We start from the raw sequence: 24,613 nt of genomic DNA, 5'->3' as shown, positions 1-24,613 counted from the left end.
GAGTAATGGTGGACCGCAACACGACGCTCACCGCTACCATCTTGAAAGGGTTTGTACATTAGCCTGTTAGCTTCAGTTATCCACCAGTCACAAGGCTGGGCCACGCCCCTTTTTAATCCATTTATCGAATTGAATTTGGACTCATTCTCACTGCTGTTTCAGATATTTACAATCAAATGTGAGCAAATATGTGACACTGAGATTTGTCCAAAGACCTTCACGATGTGAGACGTGGAAACCGAACGATGTAACGATAAGTGAAGTTTGTAAACATGTCTGAAGTCACATTTCCTGGATTATTAATAGTTCATTTGCAGTACAGAGACGAGTTCAGTTTGACACTTCATTCCAAACATCATTGTTAAATAAAAGCATATTAAAATAATCATTCGTTCCAGCAGAAAGTCCATCGTCTGAATGCTGAATGAAAGTCATGAAGTCACAGTAAAAGGGACAAAATGAAGGTGAAAAAAGCCTTTTGAAAAGGAAACGCTTCAGAGCGTGTTTCATATTTCAGCAGCAGTGTGTGTGCACGTGTGAGGTGCACGCTCTGGCTGTGTGTCCTTGAGACGCCACTCGTGAACTCACTGTCAGCAGCTGTCGGCTCATTTTCACTCTTTTCTTCTCTTTGTTCATCCTGTCAATCACCAGCCGCTGAGTGTGACATCACTCACCTCATTTGACGGACAGCTCGAGCTGCTTCCCACGCTGATGTGTCCATGTGTCCTCGTGAGGACTCGATCATCACAGCTCCAGGCTGAAGTCTGAACCCTGAAACCCTCCGAACACATAACTCTGTGTGTCGTTTAATGAAATAGTTATGAATGCGTTGTGTCAAACATGCGGCGGCGTGGGACACTTTATGACATCATCAAACATTATCATAAAACCTTGTGTTTGTTTCTGATTATTAATAACTGATTGGACAAACGTTGGCGGCTTCCCTCACTCGTCTCCTTCAGGACAACCTGCTCCAGACACATTTGCTGTTGTTCTCTTTCCGATTGTGAACAGCTGGTTTAACTGAACTCCAACACTTTGGGAACACTTAAAACAACGTCACAGCTTTTATGTTCTGACCTGTCAATCGCATAATGAAGACACACGTCAGCAGACACCTGTCCAGTTACTCTTGTTCCACAACACCTAAAGTGCTGGAAATGTTCATCTCATGTCAGTAACAGCTTGAACTATGAGCTCAAATATACTGTCCTGTGTCAGCCCTCGTGCTTATCCCCGGATCTTAGACCGAACACCAGCCCAAAACCGGTTACTTCCCCAGCCAAGTCTGTGACCCACTGACAGCTGTGTGGACTGAGCCATTGTTGAGTGGACTGAGACAATACTGTGTGGACTGAGACAGAGCTGAGTGGACCGAGACAATGCTGTGTGGACTGAGACAATGCTGTGTGGACTGAGACAATGCTGAGTGGACCGAGACAATGCTGTGTGGACTGAGACAATGCTGTGTGGACTGAGACAATGCTGAGTGGACTGAGACAATGCTGTGTGGACTGAGACGGTGCTGAGTGGACTGAGACAATGCTGTGTGGACTAAGACAGTGTTGAGTGGACTGAGACAATGCTGAGTGGACTGAGACAATGCTGTGTGGACCGAGACGATACTGTGTGGACTAAGACAGTGTTGAGTGGACTGAGACAATACTGTGTGGACTGAGACAGAGCTGAGTGGACCGAGACGATACTGTGTGGACTAAGACAGTGTTGAGTGGACTGAGACAATGCTGAGTGGACTGAGACAATGCTGTGTGGACCGAGACAATGCTGTGTGGACTACGACAATGCTGAGTCGACTGAGACAACGCTGTGTGGACTGAGACAACGCTGTGTGGACTGAGACGGTGCTGAGTGGACTGAGACAATGCTGTGTGGACTGAGACAATGCTGAGTGGACCGCGACAATGCTTGTGGACTGAGACAATGCTTGTGGACTGAGACGGTGCTGGGTGGACTGAGACGGTGTTGAGTGGACTGAGACAATACTGTGTGGACCGAGACAATGCTTGTGGACTGAGACAATGCTGGATGGACTGAGACAATACTGTGTGGACTGAGACAGTGCTGGGTGGACTGAGACAGTGCTGGGTGGATGAGACAGTGCTGGATGGACTGAGACAATGCTGGATGGACTGAGACAGTGCTGTGAGGACTGAGACCGTGCTGGGTGGACTGAGACAATGCTGAGTGGACCGAGACAATGCTTTTGGACTGAGATGGTGCTGAGTGGCCTGAGACAGTGTTGTGTGGAGTGAGACAATGCTGTGTGGACTGAGACAATGCTGGGAAGACTGAGACAATGGTGTGTGGACTGAGACAATGCTTGTGGACTGAGACGGTGCTGAGTGGACTGAGACAGAGTTGTGTGGACTGAGACAAAGCTGGAAGGACTCAGACAATGCTGTGTGGACTGAGACAACGCTGTGTGGACTGAGACAATGCTGAGTGGACTGAGACAATGCTTGTGGACTGAGACAGTGCTGGGTGGACTAAAACAGTGCTGTGTGGACTTTAACAGTGCTGGGTGGACTGACAGAGTGGTGTGTGGACTAAAACAGTGTTGTGTCGACTGGGAGAGTGTTGTGTAGACTGAGACAGTGCTGGGTGGACTGAGACAGTGCTGTGTGGACTGAGACAATGCTGGGTGGACTGAGACAGTGTTGGTTGGTGATCACTCTGCTGGTTGGTGGATACTCTGCGGGTTGGTGGACACTCTGTCGGTTGGTGGACATTCTGTCGGTTGGTGAACATTCTGTCAGTTGGTGGACATTCTGTTGGTTGGTGGACAGTCTGTTGGTTGGTGGACACTCTATCAGTTGGTGGATATTCTGTTGGTTGGTGGACACTTTATTGGTTGGTGGACATTCTGTCAGTTGGTGGACACTCTGTCGGTTGGTGGACACTCTGTCGGTTGTGGACATTCTTTCAGTTGGTGGACACTGTTGGTTGTGGACACTCTGTTGGTTGTGGACATTCTTTCGGTTGGTGGACACTGTTGGTTGTGGACATTCTGTCGGTTGGTGGACACTCTGTTGGTTGGTGGACCTTCTGTTGGTTGGTGGACACTCTGTTGGTTGGTAAACATTCTCTTGGTTGGTAGACCTTCTGTCGGTTGGTGGACACTCTGTTTGTGGACACTCTGTCGGTTGGTGGACACTCTGTTGGTTGTGGACATTCTGTCGGTTGGTAGACATTCTGTTGGTGGAGACATTCTGTTGGTTGTGGACATTCTGTCGGTTGGTGGACACTCTGTTGGCTGGTGGACCTTCTGTTGGTTGGTGGACACTCTGCTGGTTGGTGGACCTTCTGTTGGTTGGTGGACACTCTGTCAGTTGGTGGACACTCTGTTGGTTGTGGACATTCTTTCGGTTGGTGGACACTGTTGGTTGGTGGACACTCTGTTGGTTGGTGGACACTCTGTTGGTTGGTGGACACTGTTGGTTGGTAAACATTCTGTTGGTTGGTGGACACTCTGTTGGTTTGTGGACCTTCTGTTGGTTGGTGGACCTTCTGTTGGTTGGTGGACACTCTGCTGGTTGGTGGACCTTCTCTTGATTGGTGGACACTCTGTCAGTTGGTGGACACTCTGTTGGTTGTGGACATTTTTCGGTTGGTGGACAATCTGTTGGTTGGTGGACACTCTGTTGGTTGTGGACATTCTGTCAGTTGGTGGACATTCTTTCGGTTGGTGGACACTCAGTTGTGGACATTCTTTCGGTTGGTGGACACTCTGTTGGTTGTGGACATTCTGTCGGTTGGTGGACACTCTGTCGGTTGGTGGACATTCTGTCGGTTGGTGGACACTCTGTCGGTTGGTGGACACTCTGTTGGTTGTGGACATTCTGCCGGTTGGTGGACACTGTTGGTTGGTGGACACTGTCGGTTGTGGACACTGTCGGTTGGTGGACACTCTGTCGGTTGGTGGACACTCTGTCGGTTGTGGACATTCTGTCGGTTGGTGGACACTCTGTCGGTTGGTGGACACTGTCGGTTGTGGACACTCTGTCGGTTGGTGGACACTGTCAGTTGTGTTGTGTTGACTGAGACAGTGCTGGGTGGACTAAAACAGTGCTGTGTGGACTTAAACAGTGCTGTGTGGACTGAGAAAGTGTTGTGTGGACTAAAACCATGTTGTGTGGACTGGGAGAGTGTTGTGTAGACTAAGACAGTGCTGGGTGGACTGAGACAGTGCTGTGTGGACTGAGACAGTGCTGGGTGGACTGAGACAGTGCTGTGTGGACTGAGACAATGCTGGGTGGACTGAGACAGTGTTGGTTGGTTGGTTGATCACTCTGCTGGTTGGTGGACACTCTGTGGGTTGGTGGACACTCTGCGGGTTGGTGGACACTCTGTGGTTTGGTGGACACTCTGCGGGTTGGTGGAAAGTCTGTCGGTTGGTGGACATTCTGTCGGTTGGTGAACATTCTGTCGGTTGGTGGACACTCTGTCGGTTGGTGGACATTCTGTTGGTTGGTGGACATTCTGTTGGTTGGTGGACAGTCTGTCAGTGGACACTTTATTGGTTGGTGGAAATTCTGTCAGTTGGTGGACACTCTGTCGGTTGTGGACATTCTTTTGGTTGGTGGACACTGTCGGTCGTGGACATTCTTTTGGTTGTGGACATTCTGTCAATTGGTGGACACTCTGTCGGTTGGTGGACACTGTCAGTTGTGGACATTCTTTCAGTTGGTGGACACTGTTGGTTGTGGACGCTCTGTCAGTTGGTGGACACTCTGTTGGTTGTGGACATTCTTTTGGTTGGTGGACACTCTGTTGGTTGTGGACATTCTGTCGGTTGTTGGACACTGTCGGTTGGTGGACCTTCTGTCGGTTGGTGGACACTCTGTCAGTTGGTGGACACTCTGTTGGTTGTGGACATTCTTTTGGTTGGTGGACACTGTCGGTCGTGGACATTCTTTTGGTTGTGGACATTCTGTCAGTTGGTGGACACTCTGTCGGTTGGTGGACACTGTCAGTTGTGGACATTCTTTCAGTTGGTGGACACTGTTGGTTGTGGACGCTCTGTCAGTTGGTGGACACTCTGTTGGTTGTGGACATTCTTTTGGTTGGTGGACACTCTGTTGGTTGTGGACATTCTGTCGGTTGTTGGACACTGTCGGTTGGTGGACCTTCTGTCGGTTGGTGGACACTCTGTCAGTTGGTGGACACTCTGTCGGTTGGTGGACACTCTATTGGTTGTGGACATTCTGTCGGTTGGTGGACATTCTGTTGGTTGGTGGACATTCTGTTGGTTGTGGACATTCTGTCGGTTGGTGGACACTCTGTTGGTTGGTGGACCTTCTGTTGGTTGGTGGACACTCTGCTGGTTGGTGGCCCTTCTGTTGGCTGGTGGACCTTCTGTTGGTTGGTGGACACTCTGCTGGTTGGTGGACCTTCTGTTGGTTGGTTGCTGCTTTTAAACTCAGATAAAACTGAAGTTATTGTACTTGGCCCCACAAATCTTAGAAGCATGGTGTCTAACCAGATCCTTACTCTGGATGGCATTTCCCTGATCTCTAGTAATACTGTGAGAAATCTTGGAGTCATTTTTGATCAGGATATGTCATTCAAAGCGCATATTAAACAAATATGTAGGACTGCCTTTTTGCATTTACGCAATATCTCTAAAATTAGAAAGGTCTTGTCTCAGAGTGATGCTGAAAAACTAATTCATGCATTTATTTCCTCTAGGCTGGACTATTGTAATTCATTATTATCAGGTTGTCCTAAAAGTTCCCTAAAAAGCCTTCAGTTGGTTCAGAATGCTGCAGCTAGAGTACTGACGGGGACTAGCAGGAGAGAGCATATCTCACCCATATTGGCCTCTCTTCATTGGCTTCCTGTTAATTCTAGAATAGAATTTAAAATTCTTCTTCTTACTTATAAGGTTTTGAATAATCAGGTCCCATCTTATCTTAGGGACCTCGTAGTACCATATTACCCCATTAGAGCGCTTCGCTCTCAGACTGCAGGCTTACTTGTAGTTCCTAGGGTTTGTAAGAGTAGAATGGGAGGCAGAGCCTTCAGCTTTCAGGCTCCTCTCCTGTGGAACCAGCTCCCAATTCAGATCAGGGAGACAGATACCCTCTCTACTTTTAAGATTAGGCTTAAAACTTTCCTTTTCGCTAAGGCTTATAGTTAGGGCTGGATCGGGTGACCCTGGACCATCCCTTGGTTATGCTGCTTTAGACGTAGATTGTGGGGGGGTTCCCATGATGCACTGTTTCTTTCTCTTTTTGCTCCGTATGCATCACTCTGCATTTAATCATTAGTGATCGATCTCTGCCCCCCTTCACGGCATGTCTTTTTCCTGTTTTTTTCCCTCGGCCCCAACCAGTCTCAGCAGAAGACTGCCCCTCCCTGAGCCTGGTTCTGCTGGAGGTTTCTTCCTGTTAAAAGGGAGTTTTTCCTTCCCACTGTTGCCAAGTGCTTGCTCACAGGGGGTCGTTTTGACCGTTGGGGTTTTTCATAATTATTGTATGGCCTTGCCTTACAATATGGAGCGCCTTGGGGCAACTGTTTGTTGTGATTTGGCGCTATATAAGAAAAAACCTTCTCTTGGTTGGTGGACACTCTGTTGGTTGTGGACATTTTTTTGGTTGGTGGACAATCTGTTGGTTGGTGGACACTCTGTTGGTTGTGGACATTCTGTCGGTTGGTGGACATTCTTTCGGTTGGTGGACACTCTGTTGGTTGTGGACATTCTTTCGGTTGGTGGACACTGTCGGTTGTTGGACATTCTGTCGGTTGGTGGACACTGTCGGTTGTGGACACTGTCGGTTGGTGGACACTCTGTCGGTTGGTGGATACTCTGTCGGTTGTGGACATTGGACATTCTGTCGGTTGGTGGACACTGTCGGTTGTGGACACTGTCGGTTGGTGGACACTCTGTCGGTTGGTGGACACTCTGTCGGTTGTGGACATTCTGTCGGTTGGTGCACACTGTCGGTTGGTGGACACTGTCAGTTGTGTTGTGTTGACTGAGACAGTGCTGGGAGGACTGAGACAGTGCTGGGTGGACTAAAACAGTGCTGGGTGGACTAAAACAGTGCTGTGTGGACTGAGAAAGTGTTGTGTGGACTAAAACCGTGTTGTGTGGACTGGGAGAGGGTTGTGTAGACTAAGACAGTGCTGGGTGGACTGAGACAGTGCTGTGTGGACTGGGACAATGCTGGGTGGGCTGAGACAGTGCTGGGTGGACTGAAACAGTGCTGGGTGGACTGAGAAAGTAGTGTGTGGACTAAAACAGTGTTGTGGCGACTGGGAGAGTGTTATGTAGACTGAGACAGTGCTGGGTGGACTGAGACAGTGCTGTGTGGACTGAGACAATGCTGGGTGGACTGAGACAGTGTTGGTTGGTGATCACTCTGCAGGTTGGTGGACACTCTGTGGGTTGGTGGACACTCTGTGGTTTGGTGGACACTCTGCGGGTTGGTGGAAACTCTGTCGGTTGGTGGACATTCTGCCGGTTGGTGAACATTCTGTCGGTTGGTGGACACTCTGTCGCTTGGTGGACATTCTGTTGGTTGGTGGACATTCTGTTGGTTGGTCGACAGTCTGTCAGTGGACACTTTATTGGTTGGTGGACATTCTGTCAGTTGGTGGACACTCTGTTGGTTGTGGACATTCTTTTGGTTGGTGGACACTGTCGGTCGTGGACATTCTTTTGGTTGTGGACATTCTGTCAGTTGGTGGACACTCTGTCGGTTGGTGGACACTGTCAGTTGTGTTGACTGAGACAGTGCTGGGTGGACTGAGACAGTGCTGGGTGGACTAAAACAGTGCTGGGTGGACTAAAACAGTGCTGTGTGGACTTAAACAGTGCTGTGTGGACTGAGAAAGTGTTGTGTGGACTAAAACCATGTTGTGTGGACTGGGAGAGTGTTGTGTAGACTAAGACAGTGCTGGGTGGACTGAGACAGTGCTGTGTGGACTGGGACAATGCTGGGTGGGCTGAGACAGTGCTGGGTGGACTGAAACAGTGCTGGGTGGACTGAGAAAGTGGTGTGTGGACTAAAACAGTGTTGTGGCGACTGGGAGAGTTGTGTAGACTGAGACAGTGCTGGGTGGACTGAGACAGTGCTGTGTGGACTGAGACAATGCTGGGTGGACTGAGACAGTGTTGGTTGGTGATCACTCTGCTGGTTGGTGGATACTCTGCGGGTTGGTGGACACTCTGTCGGTTGGTGGACATTCTGTCGGTTGGTGAACATTCTGTCGGTTGGTGGACATTCTGTTGGTTGGTGGACAGTCTGTTGGTTGGTGGACACTCTATCAGTTGGTGGATATTCTGTTGGTTGGTGGACACTTTATTGGTTGGTGGACATTCTGTCAGTTGGTGGACACTCTGTCGGTTGGTGGACACTCTGTCGGTTGTGGACATTCTTTCAGTTGGTGGACACTGTTGGTTGTGGACACTCTGTTGGTTGTGGACATTCTTTCGGTTGGTGGACACTGTTGGTTGTGGACATTCTGTCGGTTGGTGGACACTCTGTTGGTTGGTGGACCTTCTGTTGGTTGGTGGACACTCTGTTGGTTGGTAAACATTCTCTTGGTTGGTAGACCTTCTGTCGGTTGGTGGACACTCTGTTTGTGGACACTCTGTCGGTTGGTAGACATTCTGTTGGTGGAGACATTCTGTTGGTTGTGGACATTCTGGCGGTTGGTGGACACTCTGTTGGCTGGTGGACCTTCTGTTGGTTGGTGGACACTCTGCTGGTTGGTGGACCTTCTGTTGGTTGGTGGACACTCTGTCAGTTGGTGGACACTCTGTTGGTTGTGGACATTCTTTCGGTTGGTGGACACTGTTGGTTGGTGGACACTCTGTTGGTTGGTGGACACTCTGTTGGTTGGTGGACACTGTTGGTTGGTAAACATTCTGTTGGTTGGTGGACACTCTGTTGGTTTGTGGACCTTCTGTTGGTTGGTGGACCTTCTGTTGGTTGGTGGACACTCTGCTGGTTGGTGGACCTTCTCTTGATTGGTGGACACTCTGTCAGTTGGTGGACACTCTGTTGGTTGTGGACATTTTTCGGTTGGTGGACAATCTGTTGGTTGGTGGACACTCTGTTGGTTGTGGACATTCTGTCAGTTGGTGGACATTCTTTCGGTTGGTGGACACTCAGTTGTGGACATTCTTTCGGTTGGTGGACACTCTGTTGGTTGTGGACATTCTGTCGGTTGGTGGACACTCTGTCGGTTGGTGGACATTCTGTTGGTTGGTGGACACTCTGTCGGTTGGTGGACACTCTGTTGGTTGTGGACATTCTGCCGGTTGGTGGACACTGTCGGTTGGTGGACACTGTCGGTTGTGGACACTGTCGGTTGGTGGACACTCTGTCGGTTGGTGGACACTCTGTCGGTTGTGGACATTCTGTCGGTTGGTGGACACTCTGTCGGTTGGTGGACACTGTCGGTTGTGGACACTCTGTCGGTTGGTGGACACTGTCAGTTGTGTTGTGTTGACTGAGACAGTGCTGGGTGGACTAAAACAGTGCTGTGTGGACTTAAACAGTGCTGTGTGGACTGAGAAAGTGTTGTGTGGACTAAAACCATGTTGTGTGGACTGGGAGAGTGTTGTGTAGACTAAGACAGTGCTGGGTGGACTGAGACAGTGCTGTGTGGACTGAGACAGTGCTGGGTGGACTGAGACAGTGCTGTGTGGATTGAGACAATGCTGGGTGGACTGAGACAGTGTTGGTTGGTTGGTTGATCACTCTGCTGGTTGGTGGACACTCTGTGGGTTGGTGGACACTCTGCGGGTTGGTGGACACTCTGTGGTTTGGTGGACACTCTGTGGGTTGGTGGAAAGTCTGTCGGTTGGTGGACACTCTGTCGGTTGGTGGACATTCTGTTGGTTGGTGGACATTCTGTTGGTTGGTGGACAGTCTGTCAGTGGACACTTTATTGGTTGGTGGACATTCTGTCAGTTGGTGGACACTCTGTCGGTTGTGGACATTCTTTTGGTTGGTGGACACTGTCGGTCGTGGACATTCTTTTGGTTGTGGACATTCTGTCAGTTGGTGGACACTCTGTCGGTTGGTGGACACTGTCAGTTGTGGACATTCTTTCAGTTGGTGGACACTGTTGGTTGTGGACGCTCTGTCAGTTGGTGGACACTCTGTTGGTTGTGGACATTCTTTTGGTTGGTGGACACTCTGTTGGTTGTGGACATTCTGTCGGTTGTTGGACACTGTCGGTTGGTGGACCTTCTGTCGGTTGGTGGACACTCTGTCAGTTGGTGGACACTCTGTCGGTTGGTGGACACTCTATTGGTTGTGGACATTCTGTCGGTTGGTGGACATTCTGTTGGTTGGTGGACATTCTGTTGGTTGTGGACATTCTGTTGGTTGTGGACATTCTGTCGGTTGGTGGACACTCTGTTGGTTGGTGGACATTCTTTTGGTTGGTGGACACTGTCGGTCGTGGACATTCTTTTGGTTGTGGACATTCTGTCAGTTGGTGGACACTCTGTCGGTTGGTGGACACTGTCAGTTGTGGACATTCTTTCAGTTGGTGGACACTGTTGGTTGTGGACGCTCTGTCAGTTGGTGGACACTCTGTTGGTTGTGGACATTCTTTTGGTTGGTGGACACTCTGTTGGTTGTGGACATTCTGTCGGTTGTTGGACACTGTCGGTTGGTGGACCTTCTGTCGGTTGGTGGACACTCTGTCAGTTGGTGGACACTCTGTCGGTTGGTGGACACTCTATTGGTTGTGGACATTCTGTCGGTTGGTGGACATTCTGTTGGTTGGTGGACATTCTGTTGGTTGTGGACATTCTGTTGGTTGTGGACATTCTGTCGGTTGGTGGACACTCTGTTGGTTGGTGGACATTCTTTTGGTTGGTGGACACTGTCGGTCGTGGACATTCTTTTGGTTGTGGACATTCTGTCAGTTGGTGGACACTCTGTCGGTTGGTGGACACTGTCAGTTGTGGACATTCTTTCAGTTGGTGGACACTGTTGGTTGTGGACGCTCTGTCAGTTGGTGGACACTCTGTTGGTTGTGGACATTCTTTTGGTTGGTGGACACTCTGTTGGTTGTGGACATTCTGTCGGTTGTTGGACACTGTCGGTTGGTGGACCTTCTGTCGGTTGGTGGACACTCTGTCAGTTGGTGGACACTCTGTCGGTTGGTGGACACTCTATTGGTTGTGGACATTCTGTCGGTTGGTGGACATTCTGTTGGTTGGTGGACATTCTGTTGGTTGTGGACATTCTGTCGGTTGGTGGACACTCTGTTGGTTGGTGGACCTTCTGTTGGTTGGTGGACACTCTGCTGGTTGGTGGCCCTTCTGTTGGCTGGTGGACCTTCTGTTGGTTGGTGGACACTCTGCTGGTTGGTGGACCTTCTGTTGGTTGGTTGCTGCTTTTAAACTCAGTACTTGTACTTGGCCCCACAAATCTTAGAAACATGGTGTCTAACCAAATCGTTACTCTGGATGGCATTTCCCTGATCTCTAGTAATACTGTGAGAAATCTTGGAGTCATTTTTGATCAGGATATGTCATTCAAAGCGCATATTAAACAAATATGTAGGACTGCCTTTTTGCATTTACGCAATATCTCTAAAATCAGAAAGGTCTTGTCTCAGAGTGATGCTGAAAAACTAATTCATGCATTTATTTCCTCTAGGCTGGACTATTGTAATTCATTATTATCAGGTTGTCCTAAAAGTTCCCTAAAAAGCCTTCAGTTGGTTCAGAATGCTGCAGCTAGAGTACTGACGGGGACTAGCAGGAGAGAGCATATCTCACCCGTGTTGGCCTCTCTTCATTGGCTTCCTGTTAATTCTAGAATAGAATTTAAAATTCTTCTTCTTACTTATAAGGTTTTGAATAATCAGGTCCCATCTTATCTTAGGGACCTCGTAGTACCATATCACCCCAATAGAGCGCTTCGCTCTCAGACTGCAGGCTTACTTGTAGTTCCTAGGGTTTGTAAGAGTAGAATGGGAGGCAGAGCCTTCAGCTTTCAGGCTCCTCTCCTGTGGAACCAGCTCCCAATTCAGATCAGGGAGACAGATACCCTCTCTACTTTTAAGATTAGGCTTAAAACTTTCCTTTTCGCTAAGGCTTATAGTTAGGGCTGGATCAGGTGACCCTGGACCATCCCTTGGTTATGCTGCTTTAGACGTAGACTGTGGGGGGGTTCCCATGATGCACTGTTTCTTTCTCTTTTTGCTCCGTATGCATCACTCTGCATTTAATCATTAGTGATCGATCTCTGCCCCCCTTCATGGCATGTCTTTTTCCTGTTTTTTTCCCTCGGCCCCAACCAGTCTCAGCAGAAGACTGCCCCTCCCTGAGCCTGGTTCTGCTGGAGGTTTCTTCCTGTTAAAAGGGAGTTTTTCCTTCCCACTGTTGCCAAGTGCTTGCTCATAGGGGGTCGTTTTGACCGTTGGGGTTTTTCATAATTATTGTATGGCCTTGCCTTACAATATGGAGCGCCTTGGGGCAACTGTTTGTTGTGATTTGGCGCTATATAAGAAAAAACCTTCTCTTGGTTGGTGGACACTCTGTTGGTTGTGGACATTTTTTTGGTTGGTGGACAATCTGTTGGTTGGTGGACACTCTGTTGGTTGTGGACATTCTGTCGGTTGGTGGACATTCTTTCGGTTGGTGGACACTCTGTTGGTTGTGGACATTCTTTCGGTTGGTGGACACTCTGTTGGTTGTGGACATTCTGTCGGTTGGTGGACACTGTCGGTTGTTGGACATTCTGTCGGTTGGTGGACACTGTCGGTTGTGGACACTCTGTCGGTTGGTGGATACTCTGTCGGTTGTGGACATTGGACATTCTGTCGGTTGGTGGACACTGTCGGTTGTGGACACTGTCGGTTGGTGGACACTCTGTCGGTTGGTGGACACTCTGTCGGTTGTGGACATTCTGTCGGTTGGTGCACACTGTCGGTTGGTGGACACTGTCAGTTGTGTTGTGTTGACTGAGACAGTGCTGGGAGGACTGAGACAGTGCTGGGTGGACTAAAACAGTGCTGGGTGGACTAAAACAGTGCTGTGTGGACTGAGAAAGTGTTGTGTGGACTAAAACCGTGTTGTGTGGACTGGGAGAGGGTTGTGTAGACTAAGACAGTGCTGGGTGGACTGAGACAGTGCTGTGTGGACTGGGACAATGCTGGGTGGGCTGAGACAGTGCTGGGTGGACTGAAACAGTGCTGGGTGGACTGAGAAAGTAGTGTGTGGACTAAAACAGTGTTGTGGCGACTGGGAGAGTGTTATGTAGACTGAGACAGTGCTGGGTGGACTGAGACAGTGCTGTGTGGACTGAGACAATGCTGGGTGGACTGAGACAGTGTTGGTTGGTGATCACTCTGCAGGTTGGTGGACACTCTGTGGGTTGGTGGACACTCTGTGGTTTGGTGGACACTCTGCGGGTTGGTGGAAACTCTGTCGGTTGGTGGACATTCTGCCGGTTGGTGAACATTCTGTCGGTTGGTGGACACTCTGTCGCTTGGTGGACATTCTGTTGGTTGGTGGACATTCTGTTGGTTGGTCGACAGTCTGTCAGTGGACACTTTATTGGTTGGTGGACATTCTGTCAGTTGGTGGACACTCTGTTGGTTGTGGACATTCTTTTGGTTGGTGGACACTTTCGGTCGTGGACATTCTTTTGGTTGTGGACATTCTGTCAGTTGGTGGACACTCTGTCGGTTGGTGGACACTGTCAGTTGTGTTGACTGAGACAGTGCTGGGTGGACTGAGACAGTGCTGGGTGGACTAAAACAGTGCTGGGTGGACTAAAACAGTGCTGTGTGGACTTAAACAGTGCTGTGTGGACTGAGAAAGTGTTGTGTGGACTAAAACCGTGTTGTGTGGACTGGGAGAGTGTTGTGTAGACTAAGACAGTGCTGGGTGGACTGAGACAGTGCTGTGTGGACTGGGACAATGCTGGGTGGGCTGAGACAGTGCTGGGTGGACTGAAACAGTGCTGGGTGGACTGAGAAAGTGGTGTGTATACTAAAACAGTGTTGTGGCGACTGGGAGAGTTGTGTAGACTGAGACAGTGCTGGGTGGACTGAGACAGTGCTGTGTGGACTGAGACAATGCTGGGTGGACTGAGACAGTGTTGGTTGGTGATCACTCTGCTGGTTGGTGGACACTCTGTGGGTTGGTGGACACTCTGCGGGTTGGTGGACACTCTGTGGTTTGGTGGACACTCTGCGGGTTGGTGGAAACTCTGTCGGTTGGTGGACATTCTGTTGGTTGGTGAACATTCTGTCGGTTGGTGGACACTCTGTCGGTTGGTCGACAGTCTGTCAGTGGACACTTTATTGGTTGGTGGACATTCTGTCAGTTGGTGGACACTCTGTTGGTTGTGGACATTTTTTTGGTTGGTGGACACTGTCGGCTGTGGACATTCTTTTGGTTGTGGACATTCTGTCAGTTGGTGGACACTCTGTCGGTTGGTGGACACTGTCAGTTGTGGACATTATTTCAGTTGGTGTACACTGTTGGTTGTGGACACTGTCAGTTAGTGGACACTCTGTTGGTTGTGGACATTCTTTCGGTTGGTGGACACTCTGTTGGTTGTGGACATTCTGTCGGTTGTTGGACACTGTCGGTTGGTAGACACTCTGTCGGTTGGTGGACACTGTTGGTTGGTGGACCTTCTGTTGGTCGGTGGACACTCTGTTGGTTGGTAAACATTCTCTTGGTTGGTGGACACTCTGTCAGTTGGTGGACACTCTGTTTGTGGACACTCTATCGGTTGGTGGACACTCTATTGGTTGTGGACATTCTGTTGGTTGGTGGACCTTCTGTTGGTTGGTGGGCACTCTGCTGGTTGGTGGCCCTTCTGTTGGCTGGTGGACCTTCTGTTGGTTGGTGGACACTCTGCTGGTTGGTGGACCTTCTGTTGGTTGGTGGACACTCTGTCAGTTGGTGGACACTCTGTTGGTTGGTGGACACTGTCGGTTGGTGGACACTCTGTTGATTGGTGGACACTCTGTTGGTTGGTAAACATTCTGTTGGTTGGTGGACACTCTGTTGGTTTGTGGACCTTCTGTTGGTTGGTGGACCTTCTGTTGGTTGGTGGACACTCTGCTGGTTGGTGGACCTTCTCTTGGTTGGTGGACACTCTGTCAGTTGGTGGACACTCTGTTGGTTGTGGACATTTTTCGGTTGGTGGACACTCTGTTGGTTGTGGACATTCTGTCGGTTGGTGGACATTCTGTCGATTGGTGGACATTCTGTCGGTTGTGGACATTCTGTCGGTTGGTGGACACTCTGTTGTTTGTGGACATTCTGTCGGTTGGTGGACCTTCTGTTGGTTGGTGGACACTCTGCTGGTTGGTGGCCCTTCTGTTGGCTGGTGGACCTTCTGTTGGCTGGTGGACCTTCTGCTGGTTGGTGGACCTTCTGTTGGTTGGTGGACACTCTGTCAGTTGGTGGACACTCTGTTGGTTGTGGACATTCTTTCGGTTGATGGACACTGTTGGTTGGTGGACACTCTGTTGGTTGGTGGACACTGTCGGTTGGTGGACACTCTGTCGGTTGGTGGACACTCTGTTGATTGGTGGACACTCGGTTGGTAAACATTCTGTTGGTTGGTGGACACTCTGTTGGTTTGTGGACCTTCTGTTGGTTGGTGGACACTCTGCTGGTTGGTGGACCTTCTCTTGGTTGGTGGACACTCTGTCAGTTGGTGGACACTCTGTTGGTTGTGGACATTCTTTCGGTTGGTGGACACTCTGTTGGTTGGTGGACCTTCTGTTGGTTGGTGGACAATCTGCTGGTTGGTGGCCCTTCTGTTGGCTGGTGGACCTTCTGTTGGTTGGTGGACACTCTGCTGGTTGGTGGACCTTCTGTTGGTTGGTGGACACTCTGTTGGTTGTGGAAATTCTTTCGGTTGATGGACACTGTTGGTTGGTGGATACTCTGTTGGTTGGTGGACACTTTCGGTTGGTGGACACTCTGTCGGTTGGTGGACACTGTTGATTGGTGGACACTCTGTTGGTTGGTAAACATTCTGTTGGTTGGTGGACACTCTGTTCGTTTGTGCACCTTCTGTTGGTTGGTGGACCTTCTGTCGGTTGGTGGACACTCTGCTGGTTGGTGGACCTTCTCTTGGTTGGTGGACACTCTGTCAATTGGTGGACACTCTGTTGGTTGTGGACATTTTTTCGGTTGGTGGACAGTCTGTTGGTTGGTGGACATTCTGTCGGATGGTGGACATTCTTTCGGTTGGTGGACACTCTGTTGGTTGTGGACATTCTTTCGGTTGGTGGACACTCTGTTGGTTGTGGACATTCTGTCGGTTGGTGGACACTGTTGGTTGGTGGACCTTCTGTTGGTTGGTGGACACTCTGTTGGTTGGTAAACATTCTCTTGGTTGGTGGACACTCTGTCAGTTGGTGGACACTCTGTTTGTGGACACTCTATCGGTTGGTGGACACTCTATTGGCTGTGGACATTCTGTTGGTTGGTGGACCTTCTGTTGGTTGGTGGACACTCTGCTGGTTGGTGGCCCTTCTGTTGGCTGGTGGACCTTCTGTTGGTTGGTGGACACTCTGCTGGTTGGTGGACCTTCTGTTGGTTGGTGGACACTCTGTCAGTTGGTGGACACTCTGTTGGTTGGTGGACACTCTGTTGATTGGTGGACACTCTGTTGGTTGGTAAACATTCTGTTGGTTGGTGGACACTCTGTTGGTTTGTGGACCTTCTGTTGGTTGGTGGACCTTCTGTTGGTTGGTGGACACTCTGCTGGTTGGTGGACCGTCTCTTGGTTGGTGGACACTCTGTCAGTTGGTGGACACTCTGTTGGTTGTGGACATTTTTTCGGTTGGTGGACACTCTGTTGGTTGTGGACATTCTGTCGGTTGGTGGACATTCTGTCGATTGGTGGACATTCTGTCAGTTGTGGACATTCTGTCGGTTGGTGGACACTCTGTTGTTTGTGGACATTCTGTCGGTTGGTGGACCTTCTGTTGGTTGGTTGACACTCTGCTGGTTGGTGGCCCTTCTGTTGGCTGGTGGACCTTCTGTTGGCTGGTGGACCTTCTGTTGGTTGGTGGACACTCTGCTGGTTGGTGGACCTTCTGTTGGTTGGTGGACACTCTGTCAGTTGGTGGACACTCTGTTGGTTGTGGACATTCTTTCGGTTGATGGACACTGTTGGTTGGTGGACACTCTGTCGGTTGGTGGACACTCTGTTGATTGGTGGACACTCGGTTGGTAAACATTCTGTTGGTTGGTGGACACTCTGTTGGTTTGTGGACCTTCTGTTGGTTGGTGGACACTCTGCTGGTTGGTGGACCTTCTCTTGGTTGGTGGACACTCTGTCAGTTGGTGGACACTCTGTTGGTTGTGGACATTCTTTCGGTTGGTGGACACTCTGTTGGTTGGTGGACCTTCTGTTGGTTGGTGGACACTCTGCTGGTTGGTGGCCCTTCTGTTGGCTGGTGGACCTTCTGTTGGTTGGTGGACACTCTGCTGGTTGGTGGACCTTCTGTTGGTTGGTGGACACTCTGTTGGTTGTGGAAATTCTTTCGGTTGATGGACACTGTTGGTTGGTGGATACTCTGTCAGTTGGTGGACACTCTGTTGGTTGGTGGACACTTTCGGTTGGTGGACACTCTGTCGGTTGGTGGACACTCTGTTGATTGGTGGACACTCTGTTGGTTGGTAAACATTCTGTTGGTTGGTGGACCTTCTGTCGGTTGGTGGACACTCTGCTGGTTGGTGGACCTTCTCTTGGTTGGTGGACACTCTGTCAGTTGGTGGACACTCTGTTGGTTGTGGACATTTTTTCGGTTGGTGGACAGTCTGTTGGTTGGTGGACATTCTGTCGGTTGGTGGACATTCTTTCGGTTGGTGGACACTCTGTTGGTTGTGGACATTCTTTCGGTTGGTGGACACTCTGTTGGTTGTGGACATTCTGTCGGTTGGTGGACACTCTGTCGGTTGGTGGACATTCTGTCGGTTGTTGGACATTCTGTTGGTTGGTAGACACTGTCGGTTGGTGGACACTCTGTCGGTTGGTGGACACTCTGTTGTTTGTGGACATTCTTTTGGTTGGTGGACATTCTGTCGGTTGGTGGACATCTGTCGGTTGTGGACATTCTTTCGGTTGGTGGACACTCTGTTGGTTGGTGGACTGGTGGACACTCTGCTGGTTGGTGGCCCTTCTGTTGGCTGGTGGACCTTCTGTTGGCTGGTGGACCTTCTGTTGGTTGGTGGACACTCTGCTGGTTGGTGGACCTTCTGTTGGTTGGTGGACACTCTGTCAGTTGGTGGACACTCTGTTGGTTGTGGACACTCTGTCGGTTGGTGGACACTCTGTTGCTTGGTGGACACTCTGTTGGTTGGTGGACACTCTGTTGGTTTGTGGACCTTCTGTTGGTTGGTGGACCTTCTGTTGGTTGGTGGACACTCTGCTGGTTGGTGGACCTTCTCTTGGTTGGTGGACACTCTGTCAGTTGGTGGACACTCTGTTGGTTGTGGACATTCTGTCGGTTGGTGGACATTCTTTCGGTTGGTGTACACTCTGTTGGTTGTGGACATTCTTTCGGTTGGTGGACACTCTGTTGGTTGTGGACATTCTGTCGGTTGGTGGACACTCTGTCGGTTGGTGGACATTCTGTCGGTTGGTGGACACTCTGTCAGTTGTGGACATTCTTTCGGTTGGTGGACACTCTGTCGGTCGGTGGACACTGTCAGTTGTGGGCATTCTGTCGGCTGGTGGACATTCTGTCGGTTGGTGGACACTGTCGGTTGGTGGACACTCTGTCGGTTGGTGGACACTCTGTTGGTTGGTGGACCTTCTGTTGGTTGGTGGACACTCTGTTGGTTGGTAAACATTCTCTTGGTTGGTGGACCTTCTGACGGTTGGTGGACACTCTGTTGGTTGTGGACATTCTTTTGGTTGGTGGACATTCTGTCGGTTGGTGGACACTCTGTCGGTTGTGGACATTCTTTCGGTTGGTGGACACTCTGTCGGTCGGTGGACACTGTCAGTTGTGGGCATTCTGTCGGCTGGTGGACATTCTGTCGGTTGGTGGACGCTGTCGGTTGGTGGACACTCTGTCGGTTGGTGGACACTCTGTTGGTTGGTGGACCTTCTGTTGGTTGGTGGACACTCTGTTGGTTGGTAAACATTCTCTTGGTTGGTGGACCTTCTGTCGGTTGGTGGACACTCTGTCGGTTGGTGGACACTCTGTTGGTTGGTGGACCTTCTGTTGGTTGGTGGACACTCTGTTGGTTGGTAAACATTCTCTTGGTTGGTGGACCTTCTGTCGGTTGGTGGACACTCTGTCGGTTGGTGGACACTCTGTTGTTTGTGGACATTCTTTTGGTTGGTGGACATTCTGTCGGTTGGTGGACACTCTGTCGGTTGTGGACATTCTTTCGGTTGGTGGACACTCTGTCGGTCGGTGGACACTGTCAGTTGTGGGCATTCTGTCGGCTGGTGGACATTCTGTCGGTTGGTGGACGCTGTCGGTTGGTGGACACTCTGTCGGTTGGTGGACACTCTGTTGGTTGGTGGACCTTCTGTTGGTTGGTGGACACTCTGTTGGTTGGTAAACATTCTCTTGGTTGGTGGACCTTCTGTCGGTTGGTGGACACTCTGTCGGTTGGTGGACACTCTGTTGGTTGGTGGACCTTCTGTTGGTTGGTGGACACTCTGTTGGTTGGTAAACATTCTCTTGGTTGGTGGACCTTCTGTCGGTTGGTGGACACTCTGTCGGTTGGTGGACACTCTGTTGTTTGTGGACATTCTTTTGGTTGGTGGACATTCTGTCGGTTGGTGGACACTCTGTCGGTTGTGGACATTCTTTCGGTTGGTGGACACTCTGTTGGTTGGTGGACCTTCTGTTGGTTGGTGGACACTCTGTTGGTTGGTAAACATTCTCTTGGTTGGTGGACCTTCTGTCGGTTGGTGGACACTCTGTTGGTTGGTGGACACTGTTGGTTGGTGGACACTCTGTTGGTTGGTGGACACTCTGTTGGTTTGTGGACCTTCTGTTGGTTGGTGGACCTTCTCTTGGTTGGTGGACCTTCTCTTGGTTGGTGGACACTCTGTCAGTTGGTGGACACTCTGTTGGTTGTGGACATTCTTTCGGTTGGTGGACACTCTGTCGGTTGGTGGACATTCTGTCGGTTGGTGGACACTCTGTCGGTTGTGGACACTGTCGGTTGGTGGACACTCTGTCGGTTGGTGGACTCTGTCGGTTGGTGGACACTCTGTCGGTTGGTGGACACTCTGTTGGTCTTTCTGGTAAACAGCAGCTTGTTGTCTTATTGGACTTCATGCTGCAGCTGCATGTTCTCACTTTAAACACGTCCTTACATTATTCATAAGAACCTTCACTGTGGCTCCTTTTTCATTCTGTCCTTTTGTCCACAGAGTTTTTTCGAGGGTCAGTCTGCACCGTGGGATTCAGCAAAAAAAGACGAGAATCGCATGAAGAATCGCTATGGCAACATCATTGCCTGTAAGTAAAAAGTATCATTGCAGAAAAACCTCCTGAGCCACTTTGACATTTTTTAATTGTTTCATGGAACCAAATCAAAATTAACCACTAATACAATACAAAAAAATACAAAGCAGGAACTCACAAATATGCTGTGTCCTGCAGTGCTGTGTGATATTTTATTTTTACAAATTACATTTATTATTCAAACAACCATCTCATGTATCAAAGACTGAATAAATTCTTCAGTATTAAAACGTCATATGTGGGTATTCTGTGATAAAATCTGCCTTTAAAAAATGTCAGTTCCAGGTAATAAGTGTTGCACATGACCCCGGTGTCCCCTTAAAATATGAATATAGTGAAATTATGTTTGAGGCACAAAGGTCATGCTCATCTGTTGTACATCGTGTTTTTGAAAACTCACAACTATATCAGCTTTAATCAGCCCTAAACAACCAGCACACGTCGCCACACACTTAAAAAGTACAAATGTGTTCCCCAAGCTGGCAGAAGCTTCACCTCCTCACTGACGCAGCATCTCAATGCTACAGAAAAAAACATTTTGTGTACTTACTGAACTTCTGAATAACTAAGTAACTGAATAACTGTTTGTTAAATAGGGATGTGTGTTTGTTTTTGTTTGTTTTTAGATCATCATTCGTGTTTGTGTGTTTGGTTAAATGGGCACGTGTGTTGTTTTTGTTTGTTTTTAGATGGTTATTTGTGTTTGTGTGTTTTTTCTTTGTTTGATAAATGGGCATGTCTTTTGTATGTTTTTAGCTGATCATTCATGTTTGTGTGTGTTTTGTTTCTTTGTTAAATGGGCACCGTGTGTTTGTTTTTGATTGTCTTTAGATAGTTATACATGTTTGTGTTTTCTTTGGTTATTAAATGTGCATGTGTTTGATTTTTAGCTGATCATTTGTGTCAGTTTGTGTTTTGTTTAGTTGTTAAATGGGGACATGTGCTTGTTTTTGTTTGTTTTTAGATGATCATTCGTGTTTGTGTGTTTCTTTTGTTTGCTAAATGGGGACGTGTTTGTTTTTAGATGATCATTCATGTTTGTGTGTTTCTTTTGTTTGCTAAATGGGGACATGTTTGTTTTTGTTTGTTTTTAGATGATCATTTGTGTTTGGTGTTTATGTGTGTTTTTTGTTCAAAAGGGGCGTGTTTGTTTTTGTTCAGTTTAGATGATTATTCATGTTGGTACATGTTTTGTTTGTTAAATGAAGATGTGTGTTTGTTTTTCTTTGTTTTTAGATGATCTTTCATGTTTGTGTGTGTTTTGTTTGTTTGCCTAGTGGGCACGTGTGTTTGTTTTTGTTTTTAGATGGTTATTTGTGTTTGTATGTTTTTTATTTGTCTGTTAAAAGGGCACGTGTGTTTCTTTTTGTTTGTTTTTAGATGGTTTTTCATGTTTACATGTTTTTCTTTGTTAAATGGGCATGTGGGTTTGTTTTTGTTTGTTTTTCGCCGCTCATTTGTGTTTGTGTATTTTGTTTATTTGTTAAATGGGACATGTGTTTGTTTTTGTTTGTTTTTAGATGATCATTCATGTTTGTGTGTTTCTTTTGTTTGTTAAATGGGAACATGTGTTTGTTTTTGCACATGTTTTTTTTGTTTTGTTTTGTTTTTAGATGGTTATTCATGTTATTCATCCTTTATGTTTGGTGTTTATGTGTGTTTTGTTTGTTCAAATGGGACGGATTTGTTTTTGTTTTTAGATGACCATTTGTGTTTGTGTGCATTTTGTTTGTTAAATGGGATGTATGTTTGTTTTTAGATGATCATTCTTGTTTGTGTGTGTGTGTGTTTTGTTTTTTGTTAAATGGGGACGTGTGTTTGTTTTTCTTTGTTGTTAGATGGTTAGTCATGTTTGTGTGTTTTTCTTTGTTAAATGGGCACGTGTTTGTTTTTAGCTGATCATTCGTGTGTTTTTAGATGGTCATTCGTGTTTGTTTCTTTTTTTCTTAAATGGGGATGTGTGTTTGTTTTTCTTTGTTGTTAGATGGTTAGTCATGTTTGTGTGTTTTTCTTTGTTAAATGGGCACATGTTTGTTTTTAGCTGATCATTCGTGTGTTTTTAGATGGTCATTCGTGTTTGTTTCTTTTTTCTTAAATGGGGACGTGTGTTTGTTTTTCTTTGTTGTTAGATGGTTAGTCATGTTTGTGTGTTTTTCTTTGTTAAATGGGCACGTGTTTGTTTTTAGCTGATCATTCGTGTGTTTTTAGATGGTCATTCGTGTTTGTTTCTTTTTTTCTTAAATGGGGATGTGTGTTTGTTTTGTTTGTTTTTTGATGATCATTCATGTTTGGTGTTTATAAGTGTTTTGTTTATTCAAAGGGGATGTGTTTTTGTTCATTTTTAGATGATCATTTGTGTTTGTGCGCATTTTGTTTGTGAAATGGGACTATGTTTGTATTTCGGTGACCATTCTTGTTTGGTGTTTATGTGTGTTTGTTAAATGGCATTTTTCTTTGTTTTTAGTTGATCATTCATGTTTGTGTGTGTGTGTGTTTTGTTTTTTTTTTTTGTTAAATGGAGATGTGTGTTTGTTTTCTTTCTTTTTAGATGGTCATTCCTGTTTGTGTGTGTTTTGTTTGTTAAGTGGGGACGTGTTTGTTGTTGTTTCTTTTTAGGTGGTCATTCATGTTTGTGTTTTTATTCATTAAATGGGATGTGTGTATGCTTGTTTGTTTTTGGATGATTATTCTTTGTGATTTGCTTGTTAAATGGGGACGTATGTTTTTTTTTGTTTTTAGATGAATGAATGAATGAATTTATTTGGCACACAGACTCAACAATAACAAAAAACTGATACACAAGACAATTCCACAGTGACATGTGTGACCAAAAAGAGGGTGAGCAGAAGCAAAGCTTATAAACGCCCACCCCATATATTTTTATATATATATAAAAACTCCCTCCGATGTACTGAGGAAGAAACCTCAAGCAGACCAGACTCTAAGGGGTGACCCTCTGCTTGGGCCGTGATACAAACACATTTAACAACACAAATTCAAATCCCATCATCATAAACATATCTAGCGAACACCATATCTTTATCTACATACATGAGGCAAATGGTGGTCACACCAGATACTGACTGGTATCCCCCCCCAATAAAACAAAACTGCACCTTTCAGAGTGGCCTTTTATTGTGGGCAGTCTAAGGCACACCTGTGCACTAATCATGGTGTCTAATCAGCATCTTGGTATGGCACACCTGTGAGGTGGGATGGATTATCTCAGCAAAGGAGAAGTGCTCACTATCACAGATTTAGACTGGTTTGTGAACAATATTTGAGGGAAATGGTGATATTGTGTATGTGGAAAAAGTTTTAGATCTTTGAGTTCATCTCATACAAAATGGGAGCAAAACCAAAAGTGTTGCGTTTATATTTTTGTTGAGTATATATGCACATACCTACATACACCTGAATGAATGATGATACATACATGTCCACACACACATATATGCATATATTTGTCCATAATTAAACAGTACCTATAATTCAATTCATATTTTCTTCACTGTAATACTTTGTTATAATATTCTTTTTAAATAATCTCTTGAAAATTACTAAAGTACCACACATTCTAATCTCTGTTGGACATTCATTCCACTTCTTCACCCCAATCACAGACACACAAAACCCTTTGTATTTGTTCTTACTGGTGGTTTCTTAAAAATTGCACAACCTCGTAAACTATAACCGGATTCCCTCAACCTGAACAGATTCTGGACATGTCTCGGTAAGGCTTGGTTTTTTGCTTTAAACAAAGTTTGAATTGTGATGTAATCCACCAAATCTCTGAATTTTAATAAATTTAAAGACACAAATAGAGAATGTCTTGGTTCACGGTAATGTTTATTGCAGATGATTCTTATAGCTCATTTTTGTAAAAGAAATATTTGATTAGTATTTGATTTGTAAGTGTTTCCCCACATCTCAACACAATATGTCATGTATGGAGTTATCAAGGAGTGATATAAAGTAAGTAACCCTTTCTGTGAAAGTATGTCTTTAGTTTTATACAAAATGGCGATGGATTTTGACATTTTCAGTTTGATATACCGGTAATTTATATGTGATTTCCAGCTGAGTTTGTTATCAATTATAACACCTAGGAATTTGTTTATTTCCATATTGTTTA

General features: G+C 47.2%; 1 protein-coding gene across 1 annotated transcript in view; it reads left to right on the top strand.

The window, feature by feature from the left end:
- The window catches only part of ptprma (protein tyrosine phosphatase receptor type Ma), a 535,684-nt gene that overhangs the window by 458,062 nt on the left and 53,009 nt on the right, over positions 1–24,613 (top strand). Inside the window, exon 22 of the mRNA XM_034183087.1 lies at positions 20,385–20,472. Within this exon, the coding sequence (XP_034038978.1) occupies positions 20,385–20,472 (88 nt within the window). The remainder of the gene's footprint in view (positions 1–20,384; positions 20,473–24,613) is intronic.

The sequence above is a fragment of the Thalassophryne amazonica genome, chromosome 1 (genome assembly GCF_902500255.1).
Source record: "Thalassophryne amazonica chromosome 1, fThaAma1.1, whole genome shotgun sequence".
Classification (NCBI taxonomy): domain Eukaryota; kingdom Metazoa; phylum Chordata; class Actinopteri; order Batrachoidiformes; family Batrachoididae; genus Thalassophryne; species Thalassophryne amazonica.
This window is presented reverse-complemented; position numbering and strand designations above follow the sequence as displayed.